Genomic DNA, 24,103 nt, shown 5'->3' on the forward strand with positions numbered 1-24,103 from the left:
CCCTTCCCCTCTTCTCCCTTCCCTCTCATATATATATTATTTATTTTCCCTTATGTTTTGAAGAAATAGCGTGGATACACCCCCAGTATAAAATATAATGGGAAGGCATATTACAATAAGAATAATAGTACTTAACATTAAGATAAAATATGATCGCTAAAAAAGGTTAAAAATGAAAAACTAAAAAAAACTATATATTGTAAATCTAGCTAGAATGTAGGAGTTTGTAGATATTTACCTTAAATTTTTTTTAAAAAAAACTACCTTCATATACAGTATTTGAGATACCACCCACATTCTTAAAATAATAGATGATTTTAAGTGGACAAAAAATTTCAGAGATGAATGGTCTCCTTCCATCATATCATCATTTCAGGAAAGGAAGAAAACTGCAACCGGAAGCTAACCAGATTTCACTCTAGCATTGGTTAGTGAACAATGTATTGTTTAATTGACTAATGTACTTGATTTAGGGTGGGAGGTAAAGAAAACTATAAGACTGCCTAACAGTCAGCCCCCTCACTAGCCAATTTATGTAGTACAGAAGAAGCAGGAAACTCAGACAAGGAACAGACATAGTATAGGAACATGGACAATTATATAGGATAGTGGCAAGGCCAATGACTCAAGAAGTAGGGTTACAATTATTAGTACTCCAAACCTATGGAGCTTAAATGATAACATTGGCTCATGATTTCCACACATCAGGAAACTTCAGAACCCATAAAACATTGGCATGTGGCTAATGTTTTATGCTCTCTCTTCTATGAATGCAGAGCATATGGTCCAGGCCTTGGTAAACATCTTTAGTAGGGTAGGATTCCCTGAAGAGGTACTTATGGATCAAGGCGACTAATTTTAAGGAAAATTAATGCAGACCCTATGCGTGAAGTGGGGGATTAGACCTATGTGTGCCTACCACCGCCAAACTAGTGGGTTCTGCTGAGAAGCATATCAGGAGAAGTGCAGTAGTCCGCAGTACACTCTTTCAGCTGTTGCATAGCCATTGGGTCTGTGGACCTGAAGATCTTGTCAAAGAGAATTGAGAAGGACCTTTCTGAGACTATAAGCAACCCATACCACAGTATGTGATACAGTTGCAAGAAGTGGTTTATAGTATCAGCCCAGAAGATAGGAAATACTCATCAAAGACGATAAAACTGGTACGCCCATTATGACTTTGATACAGAACTGACTATTTGCCAGAAAGTTCTAGTCCTTGTCCCCATCTGACAGAAAAAGCTACTTTATGCAACAGGTTAAATTAGGAAATTTGAGGTAATCTGTTATTAGGATTAGCACTGATACCCCTCAGGGGTGTGTTTTGATCCCACTTTTATTCTCGCTTTTCACATATGACTGTGACCCCTTGTTTTAATCTAATTATATTGTAAAATTCTCGGACGATACCACAATATTGGGTCTTATCTCTGATGGGGCATATCGTGATGAGGTGGAGCATTTGATCAAATGGAGCAAGATTAATTGTTTAGTTTTAAACTCGAAAAAACTAAAGAAATAATCATTGATTTTAGGAAAATGAATATGTCTATGCTATTGCTACTAACTATTGGCAATTTGAAGGTTGAGAGGGTAAAAGATTTAAAATTATTAGGTATTATTATTTCTGATGATTTATCCTTGCATTATAGTATTGTGGCCATGGTAAAGAAGACACAACAATGTTTATATTTTTTGAGGAAACTATGGGCAGCAAATTTTAAGAAAAACTTGGTGATTTATTACTGCTGCATCATCGAGAGTGTGTTAACTTACTGTATTCTGGTATGGTATGGGAATAGTACCAAAGTGGATAGTAGATTGTTAGTGCGAGTCAATAAAATGGCTGAAAGTATTATTGGCAGCGAGTTGCCCTGTGTTGAGGATTTTTTTATTAAGAATAGTTTACGCAAAGGAAATAGCATCCCAAAGGATTGCCAGCATCCAGACCATAGTGTGTTTTCCCTTCTGCCATCAAAAAGGCTCTTCTGGTGTATCAAATCTAGTACAAGAACAGTTTATTTCCATCTATTATTGTTGGATTGAACTAGGGGTGTGCACCGGCCACTTTTCGTGTTTTGTGTTTTGGTTTTGGATCTGGATCTTTCTTCGTGTTTTGGATCTGGATTGGTTTTGCCAAAACCACCCTTCCATGTTTTGGGTTCTGGGTTTTGTGTTTTGGATCTGGATTGGTTTTGCCAAAACCACCCTTCCATGTTTTGGGTTCTGGGTTTTGTGTTTTGAATCTGTATTTTTTTTTAAAAAAGCATAAAAACAGCTAAAATCACAGAATTTGTGGGTTTTTCTGCTCCTATGCAATTATTAACCTCAATAACCTTAATTTCCACTCATTTCCAGTCTATTCTGAACACCTCACACCTCACAATAGTGTTTTTATGTCCAAAAGGTTGCACCGAGGTAGCTGGATGACTATGCTAAGCGATACGAGTGGGCGACACAAACACGTGGCCCATCTAGGAGTGACACTGCAGTGGTAGACAGGATGGCAGTTTGAAAAACTAGGCCCCAAAGTACATAATGCAAAGAAAAAAAAGAGGTGCAAGATGGAATTGTCCTTGGGCCCTCCCACCCACCCTTATGTTGTATAAACAGGACATGCACACTTTAACAAACCAATCATTTCAGCGCCAGGGTCTGCCACACGACTGTGGCTGAAAGTATTGGTTCGTTTGGGCCCCCACAAAACAAGCTGTCAATTAATCTGTCCCTGCACAAACTGGCTCTACGGAGGCAAGATGTCGTCCTCATCCTCCTCATCCACCGATTCCTAACCCTCTTCAGTGTTGTGTACATCTTCATCCTCACAGAGTATTAATTCGTCCCCGCTGGAATCCACCACCACAGGTCCCTCTGTACGTTCTGGAGGCTGGTCTCCCTGGAAGAGTTGATCATTCATTTTTATGAACATCATCTTCTCCACATTTTGTGGAAGCAACCTCCTACGCCTTTCGCTGACAAGGTTCCCGGCTGCACTAAACACTCTTTCGGAGTACACACTGGAGGGGGGGCAACTCAGGTAAAATAGAGCCAGTTTGTACAGGGGCCTCCAAGTTGCCTCTTTTTCCTGCCAGTACAGGTACGGACTGTCTGACATGCCTATTTGGATGCTATCACCGATGTAATCCTCCAACATTCTGTCAATGGTGACAGTATCATATGCAGTGACAGTAGACATGTCAGAAATTGTTGCCAGGTTCTTTAGTCCGGACCAGATGTCCAAACTTGGCCCTGCCTGCCCTGCATCACCGCCAGCAGGTTGCTTAGGATACCTACGTTTTTTCCTGGCAGCCCCAGTTGCGGGAGAAAATGAAGAAGGAGCTGTTGACGTGTCACGTTCCGCTTCAGCTGACAGTGTTTTCACCAGCAGGTCCTTGCACCTCTGCAGGCTTGTGTCGGCTGGAAAGAAAGACACCACATAGGCTTTAAACCTAAGATCGAGCACGGTGGCCAAAATGAAGTGGTCTGATTTCAACAGATTGACCACCCTGGAATCCTGGCAAAGCGAATGAAGGGCTTCATCCATAAGTCCCACATGCCAAGCGGAATCGCTCCGTCTTAGCTTTCTCCAGCTGCTTCTGCAAAATCCTGATGAGGGGAATGACCTGACTCAAGCTGGCAGTGTCTGAACTGACTTCACGTGTGGCAAGTTCAAAGGGCTGGAGAACCTATGGACAACAGCAGCACAACACAGCCCAGCCAGCCTATATGCACTGAGTGGTCACAGCCCCTATGGACAACAGCAGCACAACACAGCCCGGCCAGCCCTAGCTCCCACCCTCCCCCGTCACTGTCCACAGCCGGAGTGGGAAATGGTGCCGACGCTGGGACCTTTTATAGAATCCAAAACCCGCGAGATCCGAAAGGCGGGATGATGACGTTTTGCCTCGATTTCAGTTCGGATACGACTCGGCTCGGGGGGGGGGTTCAGAAATCCGAACCCGCTCATCCCTAGATTGAACCTGGATGGGGATTTTAAGTAATATGATTGTTCAATGCTGTAATATGTATGTGGTTAACCTGGTTTTGTAATTTTGTTGTTCTTTTACAATGACAATAAAAAGTATCTTATCTTATCTTTTCATGTGTTAACCCAGCACAAGGGCTGGGGCATTTCAAGAGAGGAGGGTGCCCGTGTGCTGTCCCTGTCCGGGGCCCCCTCCTCTTTCTTTAGCAGCCAGCTGTGCACTGAGCACAGGTCCGCACCGGTAGACTCTGGGCACTAGAATGTACCCAGAGTCTACAGCACATGCAGAGGTCACCGGGAAAATGGCGCCGTGGTCATATTCACAGTGTTTTCCTTACTGCTCATGCGAAAAATGCTGGGAAAAAGGTAGCGGGTGCCATTTTCCTGGCGATTTTGACAGCGCTGATAACAGCTCCGATGTGGGACTCCAGCAGCGGAGTGGTAAGTATTAAAAATATGGGTGCAGGGGGTGTGGCTTGGCACAGTATGGAGTAACAGCGTCTTGCTGTAGCTCTCGTGGATGATCCGTTATTTCATCCTGATCCCCTTGTGGTCTAGGGTCAGCACCTTACCTGAGGGTGTGCAAGTCCCTCCTGAAGCCTCCAGTGTCCTGTGCGGGTGTGTCCGATGTCTTGCTGCGGCTACTCCCATGCCGAAGTGTCTTTGGGGTTGCGTCTGCTCCTCTCATGGCTGTGGGTGCTCTCATCCTGTGTGGGCTGCAGGCGTGTCGCTGGGCTCTCCCTCTTCTGCTGCTGTGCATTGCCCGGAGCTCCTCAGTCTGCTGGTGCGGTATTGGGGTTGCCTGCCATCCGTTGCCGCTCCTCCGCTGGGTCCAAGTCCGGTGAGTCCCTCTGTGGATGCCATCTTGGGCGGCTAATCCCCTGTGCTGTGCTCCTTCTTTACAGCTCTCTTGATGAGTGCTGTTCTTTGGCTGTAATTATCCACTTACAGTGAAGTATCCACCTACAGTGCTATTAACAGCTGGCGAGCATTCAATTATAAAGCAATTGCCCAATTAAGGGTACTTGCTGGTCTCTTATTGCCCTTTTTTCTGCAAGTGTGTGGAGTATCCTCATAATATCTGTCTCGTCATGGGGAAAACTGGCAACGGTGCTGGAGCTGCCGCCAGGCTAGAAAAATATGCTAGAAACTCTCAGGCACCTCAGTCATCTGGCCAGAGTGCTGCTGATGCCCCTTCCCCTTTATCCATTGAGGGCGATGCTGACCATAATGGTGCTTCACATTCCACTTAGCAAATTCTGCAGGCTCTCTCCACATCTGAGCAACGAGTCACCGATAAAATTGGTCAAGTACAGACTGATGTGTCCCTACTTCGCCAGGATTTACAAAAAGTAAGGGAGAGAGTTAGCAAAACAGAACACCGTATTCCTGATCTTGAAGACATTACCTCACCTTTAAAGCATAAGGTTGAAGATTTGTCTTCTCAAGTCGTGTCCATCCAGGCTAAACTTTCTGTTGTTGAGGGTCGGCTTAGGCGCAACAATATCCACCTTGTTGGGCTTCCCGAGCGGGCTGGGGGCTCAACCGCTGAGAAGTTTCTCGAGGACTGGCTAATTCATCTATTCTCCCGGGAGGCATTCAGTCTTCAATTTGCAGTGGAACGTGCTCATAGGTTTCCCTCTAGGCTCCTCCACCCGGGGCTCCTGTTAGAACCTTCATTGCCTGCCTGCTGCATTTCAAAGATCGGGACACTGTTCTTCAACTGGCTCATACTAAAGACCCGCTGCAGTTCGAGAATCATTCCATCTCAATTTTTCCTGACTTCGCTTTGGAGGTGCAGAAGAGTCGTTCACAGTTTTTGCAAGTCAAACGTAAACTCTGTGACTGTAATATCCAGTTTTCCATGCTATTTCCTGCAAGATTGCGAGTGGTGCATGATAATAATACTAATTTTTTTGCTAACCCCAAAGACGCGGAGGCTTGGCTGGAGCGTCAGCCGCGTGCTCCTCGCTGAAATGTCTTTGTTTCGAATTGTTTAAATCCTTTTTGTTCTTTTGCTTAAGTGATTATTCATATGCTACTATGGGTTTATGTAATAATCCATGCAGGTTTTCATGCTTTACTATTTGATATCCTAATATGTATATTTTATATTTGATTGGTATACTAAGTCGACCCATAATGTGTAATGTACTATGTATAATATAGTATGTTTTATCTTAGTTTATATTGTACATTTTTGATATATGTTTTATAAACGAGTGTTTGCTCCACCAGGGGACCGGTTACAGTTATATTTTTGTGGAATTTTCTGCTGAATATAGCAGTAGGATTTATTTCCTATTCCCTCATCACTCTATGCTCTAAATAGGGTTTCTTTAGAATTGTTAGTTAATTTATAAGGAGGATGGCGATGAGTTTTAGGGTTTGGGGACTAGGTATACCTCAGGTTTTGAAGGCTATACAGGGTGGGTTAGGGATGGGATAGTTTGCTTCCTTTCTTTCCTTTTTTATGTCATCAGTATATACTGTATGTGTAGTTGTTTTTTTTTCTCTCTTTTTTTTGTTTCTCAGGGTATAATACGCTACCTATCGCTGGTTTGGATGCTTGGGCCCATACTGAGCCATCTCACTGCGTTTTATTTTCTCTTTATTATCTTTGTCAATTTTATTTTATCCTGTATTTGCTGTCTCTTATGTGATTCCGTGATTGCGGATGCTGGTGATCTCCACCTCCTTGGTTGGAACATTCAGGGATTGAATGACAGAATTAAGCGCTCTCTTGTTATGTGCAAAATTAAGAAGTATCATGCTGAAATTGTATGTCTTTCAGAAACTCATTTATATGACAGTAAAGTCTTAGCACTTAAAACATTCTGGATAGGCCATATGTATCATTCCATATTCTCACATAATGCAAGGGGGGTCTCGGTCCTAATTAAAAAATCACTGCATTTCCACCTAGAATCCAGTCTGGTTGATACCCAGGGTAGGTTTGTTTTTTTTCGAGCCACTGTTAACCATGTCCTCCTTCATATATTGGCTGTATATATTCCTCCTCCATATAATAATGAAGTTTATGTCTGGCCGTTATATTTATTGCTCAACCTCCTGGTATCCCTGTGATATGTATGGGTGATTTTAACAAAGTCATGGATCGTTGATTGGATAGGTGGAGGGAGGGTGTTGATTCTATCTTTTCCTCTCCTTCTCCCACTCCATTTGCCAGTCTTATTACTGAACTTGGCTGGATTGACGTCTGGTGCTATAGGAATCCATCTGCTGCTCAATATTTGTGACATTCTACTTCCTATCAGACGTTATCTCGAATAGACCTAGTATTACTCTCCCCTAATATATTATCTATGGTGTCCGGGATAGCTTACTTGTCTAGGGGTATCTCAGATCATTCTCTTGTACTACTTAATTTAAATATGTCTCAGGTTAGAGGGGTCTGTTTCTGGAAATTGCACCCATTTTGGCTGTCTATGATGGGGGCTGGTTCTGAACTTGTTGGAGCATGGGAGGGATTTCAATTAGATAATCTTTCCCACCCAAATCCAAATATTAGGCATGATACCTTTAAGGCTCATTTACTAAACGAGTTTCTGAAATCAAAATGCATAATAGGAAGGAGGAATCTCACCTTGAGCTCTTGTGCTCGCAACTAGAGACTCAATATATTCTGTCTCAATCACCACTTGATCGTGAGTTGTGGTTGGATGCCCAGGGGGAGTGGTTGGAATATCTCCTTGATAAATCCAAACGCAGATTACTCTTCTCTAGACATAACCAATAGTTTCAGGTTGGAGGCCGTTATATGGCTTTTTTTGCAAGAGATGACTCCCATTCTAATATTGTGCAGTGTATTCTCAATTCTAGGGGCCAACCGTGTTATTTGGGGGTTGATATTTCCAAGGTGTTTTGTGAATATTACTCTTCTCTGTACACTTCCAGAGTTTCTTATTCATTAGGATAGAATATTTGGACCAAGTTGTCCTGCCAAAGCTTTCTCAGGAAGCTAGAGAAGAGAATAGATTGGCGCTGTCACAAGCAGCTGGTTCAAAAGGAGTATGTCAGACTCCAAGCAAAGAGGTAATAGTAGAAAAGTGAGTTGAACAGTGCTGATAGCAATGATAATATTAAAATGGGTGTGATATAATGAATTATGACTGAAGACAAATAGTATGCTGGGTATATATAGACAATCGGAAGCTACCTGATACTAGTCACTATTCGGCTCTCCTACTAAATGGTCTCATACGGCTTGGTTCACAATATAAAAGGTATTTAATAATAAAAATATATTTCATAAATATCAATGCATAAAAATCAAAACATAAAAATTAAGGAGCAATAGTATTCTGATCCTGAAATATTGATAAATTATCTCAGTCTATTTATAATCCATTGTCTATGAGAATATATGAAAGTCAAATGACAAAGATAATTAATGGCAGAGTTCTTATAGAGGAAATGGAGTCTCATAACAGGGTAATCCAGATGATTATCCAGCAAACAAAATGAGTATATTACTAGCCTTCAAAAGTAGTCAGTTTTAGCTTTTATCTCCTGTTTAGCAGATGGATGACAATGTCAGTGGCTGGAAAAGGGTATAAAAGATGCTGGTCCAGAACCTCCCATAAAGTCTCCAATCCAATAGGTTATTCAAGGGGTGCTAAACGCGTTTCACTGCGTTTCATTGTGGAAAACCCCCACAAGCTACTGATGAAGTTGTGGGGGTTTTCCACAACGAAACACGTTTAGCACCTCTTGAATAACCTATTGGATTGGAGACTTTATGGGAGGTTCCGGACCAGCATCTTTTATATCTTTTTCCAGCCACTGACATTGTTGTCCATCTGCTAAACAGGAGATAAAAGCTAAAATGGACAACTTTTGAAGGCTGGTAAAATACTCGTTTTGTTTTCTGGAAAATCATCTGGATTGCCCGTTTATGAGACTCTGGCCCTGATTCAGACCCACTCGCGAGCGGCTGTCCGCTCGCAAGTGGGTCGATGTTCTGCACTGAGCATGCGCACGACGGAGGGAGCTCCGTCGTGCGCATGCGCCAGACGCGACGAGCGAAGGAAAGTCCTTTGCTCGTTGTGTCTGATCAAAGGGGGCGTGCTGTCGATGTTGATTGACAGCACGCCCCCTTTGGTGGGCGTGCCGGGGGCGTGCCTCCCTGACGGGGGCGTTCCCACGGGAATGCCTCCCGTCAGAAGCCGGCCCACTGACATCACTAGTGATGTCAGTGGGAGTGATTTTGGCTCTATCAGAAAACCTCAACCGCAGGCTCCGGCTCGCAGTTTCGATGGTCGCGATGGTTACGACCATCGCGGCCATCAAACTGCACGCTCGTATAGGCTGTGGGTGGTGACCCACAGCTATATGAGCATCCAGGAGGACGCTCCATTTTTATGGAGGGCGGCCCTCATTCAGAGCGTGCGCTCTGCTCAGAGCGTACGGCTCTGAATGAGGGCCCCTATTTCCTCTATAAGAACGCTGCTATTAATTATGTGACTTTGTCATTTGACTTTCATATCTTCTCATGGACAATGGATTATAAATAGACTGAGATAATTTATCAATATTTCAGGATCAGAATACTATTGCTCCTTCATTTTTAAGTTTTGATTTTTATGCATTGATTTTGATTAAATGTTTTTTTATTATTAAATACCTTTGTATTGTGAACCAAGCCGTATGAGACCATTGAGTAGGAGAGCCGAATAGTGCCTTTTCACTAGTATCAGGTACCTTCTGATTGTCTATATATACCCAGCATACTATTTGTCTTCAGTGATAATTCAGTATATCACACCTATTTTAATATTATCATTGTTATCAGCACTGTTCATCCCCCTTTTCTACTTTCTCAGGAAGCTATTACATTTCTAGATGCTCCATTTACTTTGGAGGCAATTGAGGTTGCTATTTCTTCCCTCCCTGTTTCCAAGGCCCCTGGCTGTGATGGGATTCCTGTGGAGGTGTAGAGAAAATGTAAAGATTTCTTTATTCCGTATTTACTAGATTTATTTAATTCTCTGTTTGATTGGGGGTCTCTTCCTCCCTCTATGTCTGAAGCTATTATTGTTGCATTAGCTATGCCCGGGAAGGATCCCACCCTTCCTGAGTCTTACCATCCTATTTCGCTGTTAACGACAGATGTCAAAATATTAGCTACATGTTTAAATCTAGTTATTACTTCACTTATTCAGCCTGATCAGACTAGGTTTATGCCGGGGAAGTCTATGCTCAGAATCTTCGTAGATTGTTTTACCATTTACCGAGGAAAGATGTGCTCAGGAGGAGGCAGTGGTGGTGTCTTTCGACGCCGCCAAGGCCTTCGACTTGGTAGAATAAGGCTACCAATGGGCTGTGCTTCGTAAATTTTGCTTTTGGGCCCCACTTTATACACTGGATTCAACTCCTGTATTCCTCTTCAGCAGCTAGGGTGTCCGTTAATGAGTATACGTCAGCTCCTTTTATTCTAATGAGGGGGACTTGTCAGGGCTGTCCGCTGTCTCCTGCTCTTTTTGTCATGGCCATTGAGCCATTGGCCTGTTTATTATGTGCAGATCCTGATGTTTAAGGTATTAAGTAAGTTATGGCTGAGGATGTTGTTGCCCTATATGCTGATGATATGCTCCTGTTTTTAGAAGACTCGGCGGCTTCATTAGAGTCATTGTTGCGTATTATTAGTATGTTTGATGTCTTTTAAGGATTACTTATTAAATTAAATAAATCTAACATATTCCCCATTTCAGGTTGTATCCCTAAACAAGAACAACTGCCTTGCCTCTTGCAGTGGACCATAAGATTCAAATATCAGGGGGGCGTTTGGATTACACCCCTGGCCTCGGATTATATATCACAAAATATTGATTCCATAACAACTAATTTTAAAGCAAAAATCCATGTTTGGAAAAAAATGCCTGTCAGATTTGGGGCATATATATTTTATTTAAAATGTCTATTCAGCCCAAGTATTTATATATTTTGCAGCATTCTCCAGTATATGTGCCCAAAAGGGTGTTCTCTGCTATTGATAGTATTCTTTTATCCTTTATTTGGGGTTGCGGACCTATTAGAGTGTCCATTAAAGCCCTTTATAAAACTAAAGCCTCTGGAGGTTTGGGTCTGTTTAATCTTAGGTTCTATTATATAGTTGCTCAATTAGTCCATTTGTCTGACTGGGTATCTGGCTTCCCTGGTTTGACGTTGCTAGGTTTTTTGGCTGAACGGTTGGATCCTTCCTTACTCCTTTTTTATTTTTACCTTCTGGTATGTCTATTTCTGGATTGCCTCCTTTACTTCATCAGGCTTTGTTAGTCTGCCATTATGATCATACCCTTTTTGATTGGTCTGACGGGGATGCGGATTCTCCTTTATGGTTTAACCGCTCCTATCCAGAACTATTTAATCTGTCTTCGGACAACATATGGCTTTTGAAGGGTGTTAGGACTTTAGGTCAATTGTATGGTAATGGGAGCTGTAAATCATTTCAGAAACTAAAAGTTGGGTTTAATATTCCTAATACAGCCTTTTTAGATATTTGCAATTGCAGCATGCTGCACAGTCACAGTTTGTCTGTGCTACTCCTATATTTTCTCCATCCCCTGTTAAGTCTTTGGTTTCTGCTTTGGGTTCTAGGGGTAGAGTGTCCTTTATTTATGCCGCTCTCAATGATGAACTGTATCCAGAATTGTTTAATCCCCTTAAGCTGAAATGGGAAACAGATATCGGTTCTATCACTGATGAACACTGGCTACAAATGTTAGGCTCTATAAAATACACTACACTGTGTGTTAGATATCAATAGGTACATTTTTATTTTTTGCATAGAGTATATCGTATACCTGTTTTTTGTATCATACTCGTCTTAGGGAGGCCTCTCTTTGTCCTAGATGCCGGGAAGACCATGCTGGTTTCTGGCATTTACTGTGGGATTGCCCATTAGTTCACAAATTCTGGGAACATGTTTGGGGGGATATTCTAATCACAGACCCCTCTCTGCCGAGCTTCAGTCCTGAAATTTGCTTATTCGGCCTGGATTTAGAAGAAACACATTCCTTAGTTCTGTACGGTTATATTATGTGTCTATCTACACTTGCCAAGGTAATCGTGGCTCATACGTTGTTTACGGCTGATCCCCTGAGCTGCTTACATGGGAAATGTTGGTAAATGACGTGGCTAAACATGAAAAGCATGTATTTAAATCTTGAAATACTATGTCTAAATTCCATGATAAGTGGGATAGATGGTATCATTCACGGCTGGGTAGAACTGTTGGGGATGTTGTAGCTACATACATTTATTTTGTCGCTGTTGGGATGTGTTAGAATGGGCCTGAGTTATATTTGGCATCACACTTAAGTGTTTAATACCTTATTTGATAATGTAGTATATCTATATATCTCTTTCTGAGGATTTTGTATACCACATATTTGTCAAATTGTATATAATTTTTGCTCAACGGACATATTTCTTTTTTGTAGACACCATAGTGATAACTTGAGAGACAGCTTTAATATGTTTTCTTTTTTCTATTTGTATACATGTTATGATATGTGTATACCTGATGACTTTGTTTTGCTTGTATTTGTACTTCTGTTAATTTAAAAAAAAGATCTAATTTAAAAGAAAAAAAAAATATGGGTGCGTGTGTGGTGTGGGTCTCCCTGGACCCAGGGGCCCATGTCCCCGCACACCCTGCACCCATTATAGAAATGCCCCTGACAAGAGCCCTGTGGATTATATAATGGCTCTAGATAAGCAGGCAAATCATTTGCCAAATTAATCGGATCAAGGCATAACTGAATAGGCAGGTAATTGCAATGTATTACCCACCCATGGGAGTGACAGAATTAGACCCATTAGCTGATTTACCGAAGGTAGCGAATAAGGATAAGTGGGTGGATGCAGTACAGATTGGGTTCCAATTTGAACCCCAAAAACAGGAAATGGGGGAGGTCTTAAGGAAGCAGGAGGACCAATTCACCTCTATACTAGGGTGTACTACCTTAGTCACCCATCATGTAGAGACAGGAGAGGCCTAACCATGTAGACAAGTCTATAGAATGATCCCTGATGTACTGAACCAGATCAAAACAGAAATACTGTAGGTGACATGTTGAAGTTAGGAGTTATTGTTCCATCAAGTAGCCTCTGGGCAGCCAGAGTGGTATTGGTCCCAAAAGGACTGGGCCACTAGGTTCTGTATGGATAATAGGCAGGGGTGCCGAGAGGGGGGCATGTACTACTTACCTGTGCCCAGGCCGGCTGGAGGGGCCTGGGTCATTTGCACATTGGGCAGAAAGAGAGAGGAGACTGCTGCTGCTCAGTGGCTGCAGTATCTCTCACCAGCCCAGCTGGGCTGCAGAGTGTCCTGTGCAGCAACAGTCTCCTCTCTCATTCTGCAAGTGTTATGGAGGGAGGGGTGTGATTGCACTGTTCAACCCCCCAGGATCTGCCCCCTGGCCAAGGGGGGACAAATCTACCCCCCTTCTCAGCACTTGCATAACACTTTTTTTTGTAATGGGAGGGGGCAGAGCTTCGCCACCCTGATTTGGCTATCTCCCCCCAGTATCCAAGCCTGTAACTGCTCCTGACAACGCTGATTATAGGAAGTTGAATGAGGTCACCATGACTGATATGTACCCCATGCTATGATGATGATAATGATGAGCTAGTAGACTGTTTAGGTGGATCCTGCCATGAACTTAGTGAGGGATATTGGCAAATATCTCTGAATAAGAAAGCACATTTTGCATTCAACAGCCCATTTTGTCTACTCAAATTCATGAAGATGCCATTTGGGATGAATAACCCAGCCACCTACCAACATTTGGTGGATAACCTATTGGAAGGGTGTTAGGCAGGGGCATATTAAGAGAGGAAGGGGCCCACGTTCACTCATTGTCTGGGGCCCCCTCCTCTCTCCCCGAGTGCCGTCAGCGAACTGACAGCAGCGGTAGATTCTGGGCACTAGAGTATGCTCGGAGTCTACTGCGCATGCGCAAAATGCCAGAAAAATGGGTGCAGGGTGTGCAGTGCGGGCCACCCTGAACCCAGGGGCCCGTGTGCACCGCACACCCTGCACCCATTATAAATACGCCCCTGGTGTCAGAAGTTTGCTCACACCTATATGCAAGACATAACTATTTTCAATAACAGCGGGTAAGAGCACTTAATTCATGAAAGAGAGATTTTAGGCAGAATCTGAGGGGCAGGGTTAACCATTAAGACAGACAAATGTCAAATGGGCACAGCAGAGATGCATAATCTATGGCACAGGGTTGGGGGTGGAAAAATTAAGCCTGAACCAAACAATTTAGAGGCCATCATGCAATGGCCTCGGCCCTCCTCAAAGAAACAGGTCCGGACATTCTTGGAAAATGCCAGATACTACCGCAAATTTGTGCCACAGTACCGTACCTTAGCCAATCCCTTGACAGAGTTGACTAAAAAAAATGGCAAGAAATTAATATGCATCTTCAACTGAGATCAGGCCTTTGCAGAGTTACCTATCCCTGATTTCATCAAACAGTTCTTGGTCCAAACTGATGCTTCTTAACATGGGCTGGGTGCAGTGCTAAGTCAACTATTAGATGATTGTCAGGATTCCCCATTGTGCAAATGTCCAGAAAATTGATGGATCGGGAGGTTGCTTATGCCACAATTGAAAAGAGCATCTAGCCAGTGCCACCGTATGAGTACTTAAAAAATTACAACCATACTTGTATGGAAGGGAAATTACTAAAGTTACTGACCAAAACTCCTTAAGAAATAACATCTAGGAAAAACTGAAGATTATTAAGGTAGAGTTTGACCCTGTAAGGTTATAACTATTCATCTGACACAAAAAACGAAATTATCATGCCAATGCAGATGGATTATCCTGATATGTGGAACTAGACCCTGTACCTAGAAAACCACCTGGTCTGTTATGTTCTGCCAGTCCCGTTGAAGAGACCAGCAGCCGTACACATATTTAAGAATGTGCAGATTAGTGATGATCCCTGGTTCCTGACAAATGTTATACCCCACCCTAGTATTGCCCATAAACCATGGTGTGGAGAGGGCATGTCCTAATCCCCATCATCGGTCAACCATCAACAACCCTTTTATCAAAAGCACCAATTCCTGCATTGTTTTTGAACATTTACACCCCAGGGTTGTCAACAGCATGTTGGGAGAATATAAGACTAAGGACAGGACTGAATGGGGGTCGTTGTTGCTAGACAGGCTGGTGTTGAAATCATGGTTTCTGCAACCCGTGCAATCGCACGGGGCGCTCCGCCCTGACCAATGATCGCAAAATATGCGCTGCGCTACAGGCAGCGTGGGACTCAAACTTTAAAAATCACCGGGTCCTGCAACAGCGCTGTCAGCGTGTCCCTAACCAATCATCACGACGGCAGTAACCTCGCATCCAATCGCCGCCTTCCCTCCTCTCCTCCTGGGTGTCACATGACAGAAAGAGCCCTAGCTCTCCGCTCTATCCGCTTGGCACTCACATCCGCTGCACTGACACTCCGGACGCCGGCTTAGACCTCCGTCCTTCACTTTTGCCCTCTACACTTCACGGTCGCACTCCGGATGCCGCTCGAGATTAAGTTTTGTCCCCTCTGGTCTCACTTATTGGTAGGGGCCCCGGCTGTCCGCTCCCAACTGCTGCACTCCGGACTGGGCACTGGGCAAGGGACAAGCAGAGATGTGCTTCACCGGGTAACTGCACCTCTGCGGGGGGAAAGGGGTGGGGGGTGCAACATGTGCTATGTCAGTTGGGGGGGTGAGGCATGTGCTTTGTCAGATGGGGGGGTGAGGCATGTGCTATGTCAGTTGGGGGTGCAGCATGTGCAATGTCAGTTTGGGGGTGCAGCATGTGCAATGTCAGTTGGGGGGTGCAGCATGTGCAATGTCAGTTGGGAGGTGCAGCATGCGCTGTCAGCTATGTCAGTTGGGGGAGTGAGGCATGTGCTATGTCATTTGGGGGGGTGAGGCATGTGCTATGTCAGTTGGGGGGGGTGAGGCATGTGCAATGTCAGTTGGGGGTGCAGCATGTGCAATGTCAGTTGGGGGGTGCAGCATGTGCAATGTCAGTTGGGGGGTGCAGCATGTGCAATGTCAGTTGGGAGGTGCAGCATATGTAATATCAGTTGGGAGGTGCAGCATGCGCTGTCAGCTATGTCAGTTGGGGGAGTGAGGCATGTGCTATGTCATTTGGGGGGGTGAGGCATGTGCTATGTCAGTTGGGGGGTGAGGCATGTGCAATGTCAGTTGGGGGTGCAGCATGTGCAATGTCAGTTGGGGGGTGCAGCATGTGTAATAGTTGGGGGGTGAGGCATGTGCAATGTCAGTTGGGGGGTGCAGCATGTGCTGTCAGTTGGGGGGTGCAGCATGTGCTGTCAGTTGGGGGGTGCAGCATGTGCTGTCAGTTGGGGGGGTGAGGCATGTGCTATGTCAGTAGGGGAAGGTGAAGCATGTTATTACAGTCAGGGTGTGTGTATAGCATGCTGTGTCAGGGGGGTATGGAGCATGCCATGCCAGGTGGGGGATAGAGCATGCTATGCAAGGGGGTGTGAAGCACACTATGACAGGTGGTGTGGAACATGTTATGCCAGGTGGGTATTGACAATGTTATGTCTGGGGAGTGTAAGGTTGTTTGTGGAGCATGTTATGACAGTAGGGGCAAAACAGAATTTTTTGTGAAAATATTATAACGGGGGTGGTGGGCGCATTTTGAATGCTCGCACTGGGAGCTGGATTGGCTAGAAACTGCCCTGTCTTTGAGAGAAGTCTGACTCTAAATTACTACAGAGGCATGCATTTGGCTTCAGAACATACACAGTGCTAAAATAAAATAATAATAATAATAAAATATTTTATGTATAATTCTGAATCTACCATGTCTGTTTATTTTAAATAACTGGTACTAAAACAATTGGTCTCGCAATATCTTGAAATTTTAAATTCTCATCTTTGTCTTTGTCTTGTCTCCTAACTTTCTTGCCCAACAATCAGGTAATGTGAACAATTATACCACAGTAGCTTTATTAGGGGCCTATACATTATTGAGGGCCAGATGGCCCCTGATGATTAAGTATCATGCTCGCCACGATGTTTGCTGGTGTTAGGAGCTGTGGACATGGACATTGCTGTGTTTCACTACCTCCTCAGGTGCCGTTGGTTGCTGGGAGGCTTGAAAGCCAGCATCATTAACCGCTGTGCGTGCTGGTCCCGGTCATTGCTAGGAGGCTGGGATACCAGTGTATGTGATCAGAGGCTGCACAGGAATGTTTGTAGCTGGTGTTTAATTGCTGGGATACTTAGTTGCTCTCCTATGTGCAGCAGCACACCTGTACCTCATTTCACTTGCATAGGGTTGGTCTTAATTGAAGTTTTGTTACTGGTCCATTTGTGTTTGTTAAAAAGGAGCCAGGCCTTCACCTCTTTGTCAGTTATAGCTTCATGCCTTGGTGTAAGCATGCTGAGCTGAGTGCCTGGTGAATACTCTGTTCAGCTGGTATCCTGAATAACTGTGTGCAATTACTCAGATGTTGTTAAATATAACTTTACTTAATATTGCAAAAGTGACATTTGTTTACAAATACCGTCATCAATCTATCAGTTTTTATAGCTCCTGCTGTTATTGTCAAAAACCACAAGTTTATTATACAGTCTCATTGTACTCAAATTTGTTATTCTACTAATCCAGCATTAACCCTGTGATCACCTGATAATTGTATAAACCTCTACTATCCTGAGTTTAAGACCTGGCGGCATATCAGTACCATTGAGAGCATCTCTTTCTATGGTAAAAGGGCGGTTGTTATAGGCAGAAGACCTCTGTAGTGTGGTTCTAGAGTTTTTATGCAATTGCTCAGGTGTATCATAACAGGTGGTGGATACGATACGATCGGAGTAATTCAGTATTGTTCCGGTATCCCCGCGATCAATAACACTGCTCCAGAAGTAGCAGTAATACTTACCACTCATGAGATGACCAACTGCACATGACCTGAGTTCACACATGCACACAACTGCAAGGCACAAGTGAGGAGGCGGTGGATCCCGAACCACCTTCCCATAGGAAGGAGCAGGGCTCTGGGAACCAACTGCATCTGAATATAGCATTAGTTCCTGCATGCAAACTTAGCAAACTTTCAGTTTTTGGAGTTTGCTTAATACTAGACGGCCCCATCATGCCCCTATTATTGAATGGGATTATTACTCCTGTTACATACATCTAAGAAACATAGCCAAAATTCGATCATATCTTACGCAAGACACTGCAAAAACTCTTATACACGCACTCATAATTTCCCGCATTGACTATTGCAATAGTCTCCTTATTGGTCTTCCCAAAAACAGGCTCTCCCCACTACAATCCATTTTGAATGCAGCTGCGAGGTTGATCTTTCTCACCAAACGTTCAGTGTCTGCTGATCAACCCTGTCAGTCCCTCCATTGGCTGCCGGTCTTCTACCATATTCAATTTAAATTACACTCACACATAAAGCTATTAACCAAACCACACCAACATACATCTCTTCACTTATCTCAAAATATCTTCCAACCCGACATCTCCGTTCTGCACAAGATCTGCGTCTCTCATCCCCGCGCATTACTTGTTCCCATGAACGGTTGCAGGACTTTTTTCGGGCTGCACCCACCCTGTGGAATGCCCTCCCATGCACAATAAGACTTTCCACTAGTTTCCAAACATTCAAGCGTTCTCTGAAAACTCACCTCTTTAGACAAGCTTATCAGATTCCAGGACCGCCCACCTAACCTTTTATAGCTCCCTATCTAACTCTCTTCTTATAGTAAACACCTATCACATCTTCTCTTTCTTCAATTGAACATCCTCCTAACCCTAGGCCAACTTTCCAGTGTGATTGGATTATACAGCCCACCAAGAATATCTGCAATTGGGCTGGACCAATTTGCAATAGCACCTCTCCTTGTGTATCAACACCTATTTCCCTATAGATTGTAAGCTTGCGAGCAGGGCCCTCTTACCCTTATGTATGTCATGTATGTATGTCTTTTACAACCCAGTATAATGTTAATCTTGATTCAAATTGTAAAGCGCAACGGAATTTGCTGCGCTATATAAGAAACTGTTAATAAATAAATAATTACTTAAAACATGCAGAAACTAGCATTTCCCTATGTGTAACAGGCCTATAATGGATGATGAATAGTCTCCAAAGTGCACCTAGAAATGCAATAAGTACTACAATAACAATGTCCCGAATAAAAAGGTCATGGATTACTTCAATGAAACCCATCATTGTGCAGCATCATTGTGTTTCGATGTGACAACTTAAATTATTTGTGGTTTGTATAGTTTCAGTGAAAGACCAGATATGGTAGATCAAATAAAATGCTTAAGTATACTGAGCTTCAAGTGCTATCAGATGATACAGTCAGATGAGAACAGCGCTTCCACAGTCTTGGAGTGCCTCTGTATCAAATAGATCTCTGAGTCGATGTTCTGAAAACAGTTATGTCCAGAGTGCTCTCACCTACTAGAGTTGCCTTCAACTAGCTTAAAACTGGCTACCCCCTTGTACACAGACTATAAAGACAAAAAAATAAACAATTTATATCCTGTTTGTCATGTTCCTATATTAAACCACATTTCTAAACTAAAACAACTGTTCATCACAATAGACATCTACAGTCTACATGAATCACAGGTGTTGAGTTTAAAATTTCTCATAAAGGCAGAAATGTCTAAGTACTGTATTAGCTGTTTGCTTAGAGATAACATTTAAAGCTATAGAGGTCTATTCATAGAGATTTTAAGAAAATTTGTTTTCCGATATCGCCACTTTTCATGGCATATTATTTTTAAAACGTTGGCTTATATATATATATATATATATATATATATACACACACACACACACACAGTATATATGTTAGAGATTGGACAGACCAAGTGGTAATGGTCTGTCTTGCAGAACACCCATCAAGTGAGGCGTGATATCTGCTCAGTAGTGAAATACATCAATAACATCAATATGCATGCAGCAAACTTGTACATGTACAGTGTGGCCGTGTGACTCACCTCTGGCTCTCGTGCTGCAGCTGAAGGAAGAGAGAGAAGCTGGGGGACAGGGAAAAAGCAAAAATATATATTGATCTTCTCTCCTGTCTCCCACCTATAATGCATTATAGAAATAGCGTTATATCTGGAGAAATGTTTTTAAGGAGGAGGAGATTTGCTCTTCTCAATGAGTAGTGGAAATTAACACCCTCCATTAATACCTATGGGGACTGCATCAATAAGAGAAGCTCCAAGAAAACTTGGTGAAATCTCTGCTTTCACCACAATATTCTTTTGTATAAATAGGGAGAAGAAGAAATAAGGGTTTTTTGACAGATAAAATGCTGAAGAAAGGGTGTTTTTATGTTTACTAAATAGATCCCATAAAGGTCGAATGCCAATAATGAAACACATGTTTTAAAATAATTCATTAAATGAATGTCTGAATCTATCATTGTAGTGCACAATACAGTATGTACATTAAAGCTTTGCAAGTGTTTCTCATGAAAGCTCTGCATTAAAAGAATAGGCAGACTTTCTATACACCGGTGGTGCCAATTCACAGTTGCATACACATTGGCTGTAATTACACAGCATGCACGGAACTAAGGGGTTTATTTACTAAGCCTTGGATGGAGATAAAGTACCAGCCAATCAGCTCCTAACTGCCATGTCACAGGATGTTTTTCAGAAATGACAGGAGCTGGTTCTTTATCTCCATTTACTTTATCTCCATCCAAGGCTTAGTAAATAGATCCCTAAATGTGGAAACCGAGTTGTACGCATCTTGCAACTACACCGTTATTAGTCATACACTTGTGCAAAAAGCTGTCATCATTGTCAGTGTAGTTATACCAGTACTATACCTGGTGACAGAGAAGGTATGTGTTCTTATACATCTAGCGTCTATATGCCATACGTTGCAAGACACGCGGAGCGACTGAGCCGTTCCGAGAGATGTAGTGTACCATCTTTTTCAATTTTGCATCTTATTTGTATCACAGATGCAGCTAAACACCTCTCAAAGTGTACATGAGTAACTGGGCTGCGGCTTTAGCCGCACAGGAACTAGTTTTAATAATAATAAATAAGGTGATCTACCCACCTACCTTAGCGTTATTCCCGGGATCCATCTTTACGCTGTAGGATTGTTTGATGCGCATAGGGTATGTTTATTATGTTTTTATGTTTTTGGAATAAACTTTGGATTGTTAGTCATCTGTGGTGACTGTTTGGTCCCTTTATTTTTGGGGTGTCGTGGATCCTATTCACATGAGGAATCTGCGGATTTGTGATTATTAAAGGGGACCCCTAAAGAAACTGCTACGTGGGTGCACCATACTTGACTTATGTAAGCTTACATGTAAGCACCATTTATTGTGATCACAGTGTGGATACATTCTTTATGGACGTTTTGATTACTATCCTACAATCTACCTCTACTGTGGACCAGGACTGTTTTCACCTCTCCATCCATTTTTCAACACTGAAGGTGTACTGTATTTACAGCAAGAACTTTATTACAATAAGAGTTCTTTTTTCTTTTTCATGTTCTTTGCATATGGACTGATTTAAAATACGTTTGGAGTCTGTGAAAAAGATTCGTTATCTGAAAACATCTCATTAGCGCGGATTTGTAAGATCATTTTCTATGTGTTTAGGTAAATTTACTAAGCTGACGATTTCTATTCGATGTCATCCGAGATCAATATCGGATTACATTGTCTGAATTCATGTGTTTAATTTTTTGAACAGGTTACTAAATTTACTAAGCTGCCGAGTTCCTGTCATTCGTGTTGTTCTATGGTGTAATCAGTAGTATTATCCATTTCTATTTAGCGTCCGGTTTTGACTAACTCGAATGAACATATTGCATGGACAGATCAGGGAAATCTGTGACACATGCATCTGTATGTAAATATATAAACACAAAAGCACAGATGGGATCAGTGAGATCTGTCTGTGCTTCTGTGTTTAAAAAAATTAAAACCAGGGTCAATTTTTAAAAAAAAATGATGTTGCCCCCCCCCCCCAAAATAACAATCATCACTGGGCTTTGGAGACCCAGTGCTGGTTGTGCTAAATACAGGGGACAAATGATGCAGAGGTCCCCTGTATTAAGCACAACCAGCACCAGGCTATTCAGAACCAGCCCTGGTTGCCAAAATACAGGGGACAAAAGACATAGGGGTCCCCTGTATTTAACGCAGCCAGCACTGGGCTCTGAGCCGGTCCTAGTTCTGGAAATAAAGGGGAAAAATGCGTAGGGTTCCTCTGTAAATTCCAGGACCAGGACCAGCTCAGAGCCTGTGCTTTTTGTGCTAAATACAGTGGATGCCTACGTCTTTTGTCCCCTGTATTTAGCTGCGTATGGGTACTAATGGTTGCATACACTTCCTGGAGAAGACGTGCTCTGTCTGGCTAGGGAGGCTCAATTCTTCAGAGGTCCCTCATTTCAGATAAACCAGCATATAGGTAAGGAAAGAATGAAGTGAAGGCAATACACAGGGGCTGCAGAAATACATTAGGCATCCAAGTGACATAGACTAGTTTATGGAGACGGTAATACTGGGTTTGGGATGCGCTTCGGGGTGGTGGTGGTGTTGTGGGATATAGGGGGTTGGATGATGGAGGGGGGAAGGTGTGAGGACAGAGAAAGGAGGGAGGGGGGAGAGAGAGAGAGGGGGGTCCAGGTGTGGATGGTGCTGCACCGTACAGTAGGGGTACCTGATCCTACTATTGGATAGATATGCTAAGATTGGAGGGGACGTGCGCTCCTTGGTTGTGTGTGTGTGTATTGGTGGGGAGAGGGAGGAGGGAAATAAATGGGGGAGGTTGGGGGGAGCAGATGGCTGTGTGTTGTGGTGGATGTTTTGTTGTAGAGCAGAAATACTGGAGGCTGGATGGGTGGTGGAAGAAACAAATACGTTTATTTGTATCTGTGTGTGCACATAGGGGGTGGTAGTTGCTCAGTAGGAGGCACAGTGCTCCTGGAAGATAAATGTCTCTTAGATGGTTCGTGGCAGCACACACTGCCCAGTTGTTGGTGATTTGGGGTGACAGGCCGTATCCACAGTGTGGAGAGTAGGGTCAACCCTTTCAGGGGGCTCCTTGACATGCGGTCCTGACTACTGCATGCTTCCCTGCTGGACCTATGGTCGACAGACTTCTGAACTGGGATGCCCTGTTGGAGGTGATCAGGGGTGCTCCCACTCTGCTGCGTAGACACATCTGACTTGCATTTAGATGTGTACATATTTTGCTACAGAGAATGCACAGAGCTAAATCTAACCATATCTGTTCATACACCTGACTTGTCCGCATCTGAAGCTCAATGACTGTATGGGGAAGCAGAAGTACTATAACTTGAATAGCAGGAGACATTATGATTCTAAAATGCAATAGGTAATGGATGTAATTGTTGGTTATACACAGGTCACATACAATAATTGTGTTATTACAGGAAAGCGGATATGCCCAGGAGAAGGACTGGCTCGCATGGAGATCTTCCTTTTCCTCACTGCTCTACTTCATAAATTCACATTCAAACCTGCAAATAACAGCGACACCTTCAACCTGGAGATTCTGAAACGAGCCTTCCGAAATAACGGACTGAATTACAATCTGAGAGCCTATCCTAGAGCACATGACCAAGGATGATTCATGTTTTTGATAAGAAAGCTACATTGTGTGAAAACATTTAACAAAGATTTTAACCCAAAAATTAAATGTGACGTTAAGAATTAACATTAATCCTGAGTTCTGATCTGCTGTTCTCTTTAATATCATTTGAATCTGTTTTTCTGTTCTGTTATAACATAGTATAGTAAATTACAGTATGTTAATATTGGTGAATGAATAAAGTTCATAATACAATACAATTTGGCTTCAATGGGTTTAGGCTGCTTTTAATTGTGCCTGATTAAAGATTGTTGCTGTGGTTTGCAAGGCTACAACTACTCAAAGTGTATATTATATATATTATATATACACATATATATATATATATTTTTTTTTTTAAGCACTGCATAGAAGACATCAATTTAGTGGAATCGATATGAATCACCGCAAGACCTAAGCCTGGTGAA

At 42.9% G+C, this 24,103-nt stretch overlaps 1 protein-coding gene across 1 annotated transcript in view; it reads left to right on the top strand.

Moving 5' to 3' along the window:
* LOC148540845 (cytochrome P450 2B19-like) overlaps positions 1-23,820 on the top strand; it is a 141,600-nt gene extending 117,780 nt beyond the window's left edge. Inside the window, exon 9 of the mRNA XM_088474038.1 lies at positions 23,479-23,820. Coding sequence (XP_088330164.1) covers positions 23,479-23,675 — 197 coding nt within the window. The 3' untranslated portion in view covers positions 23,676-23,820. The remainder of the gene's footprint in view (positions 1-23,478) is intronic.
* Positions 23,821-24,103: the final 283 nt, after the last annotated feature.

Source organism: Taudactylus pleione, unplaced genomic scaffold, assembly GCF_031769625.1.
Source record: "Taudactylus pleione unplaced genomic scaffold, aTauple2 ptg000016l, whole genome shotgun sequence".
Lineage (NCBI taxonomy): Eukaryota > Metazoa > Chordata > Amphibia > Anura > Myobatrachidae > Taudactylus > Taudactylus pleione.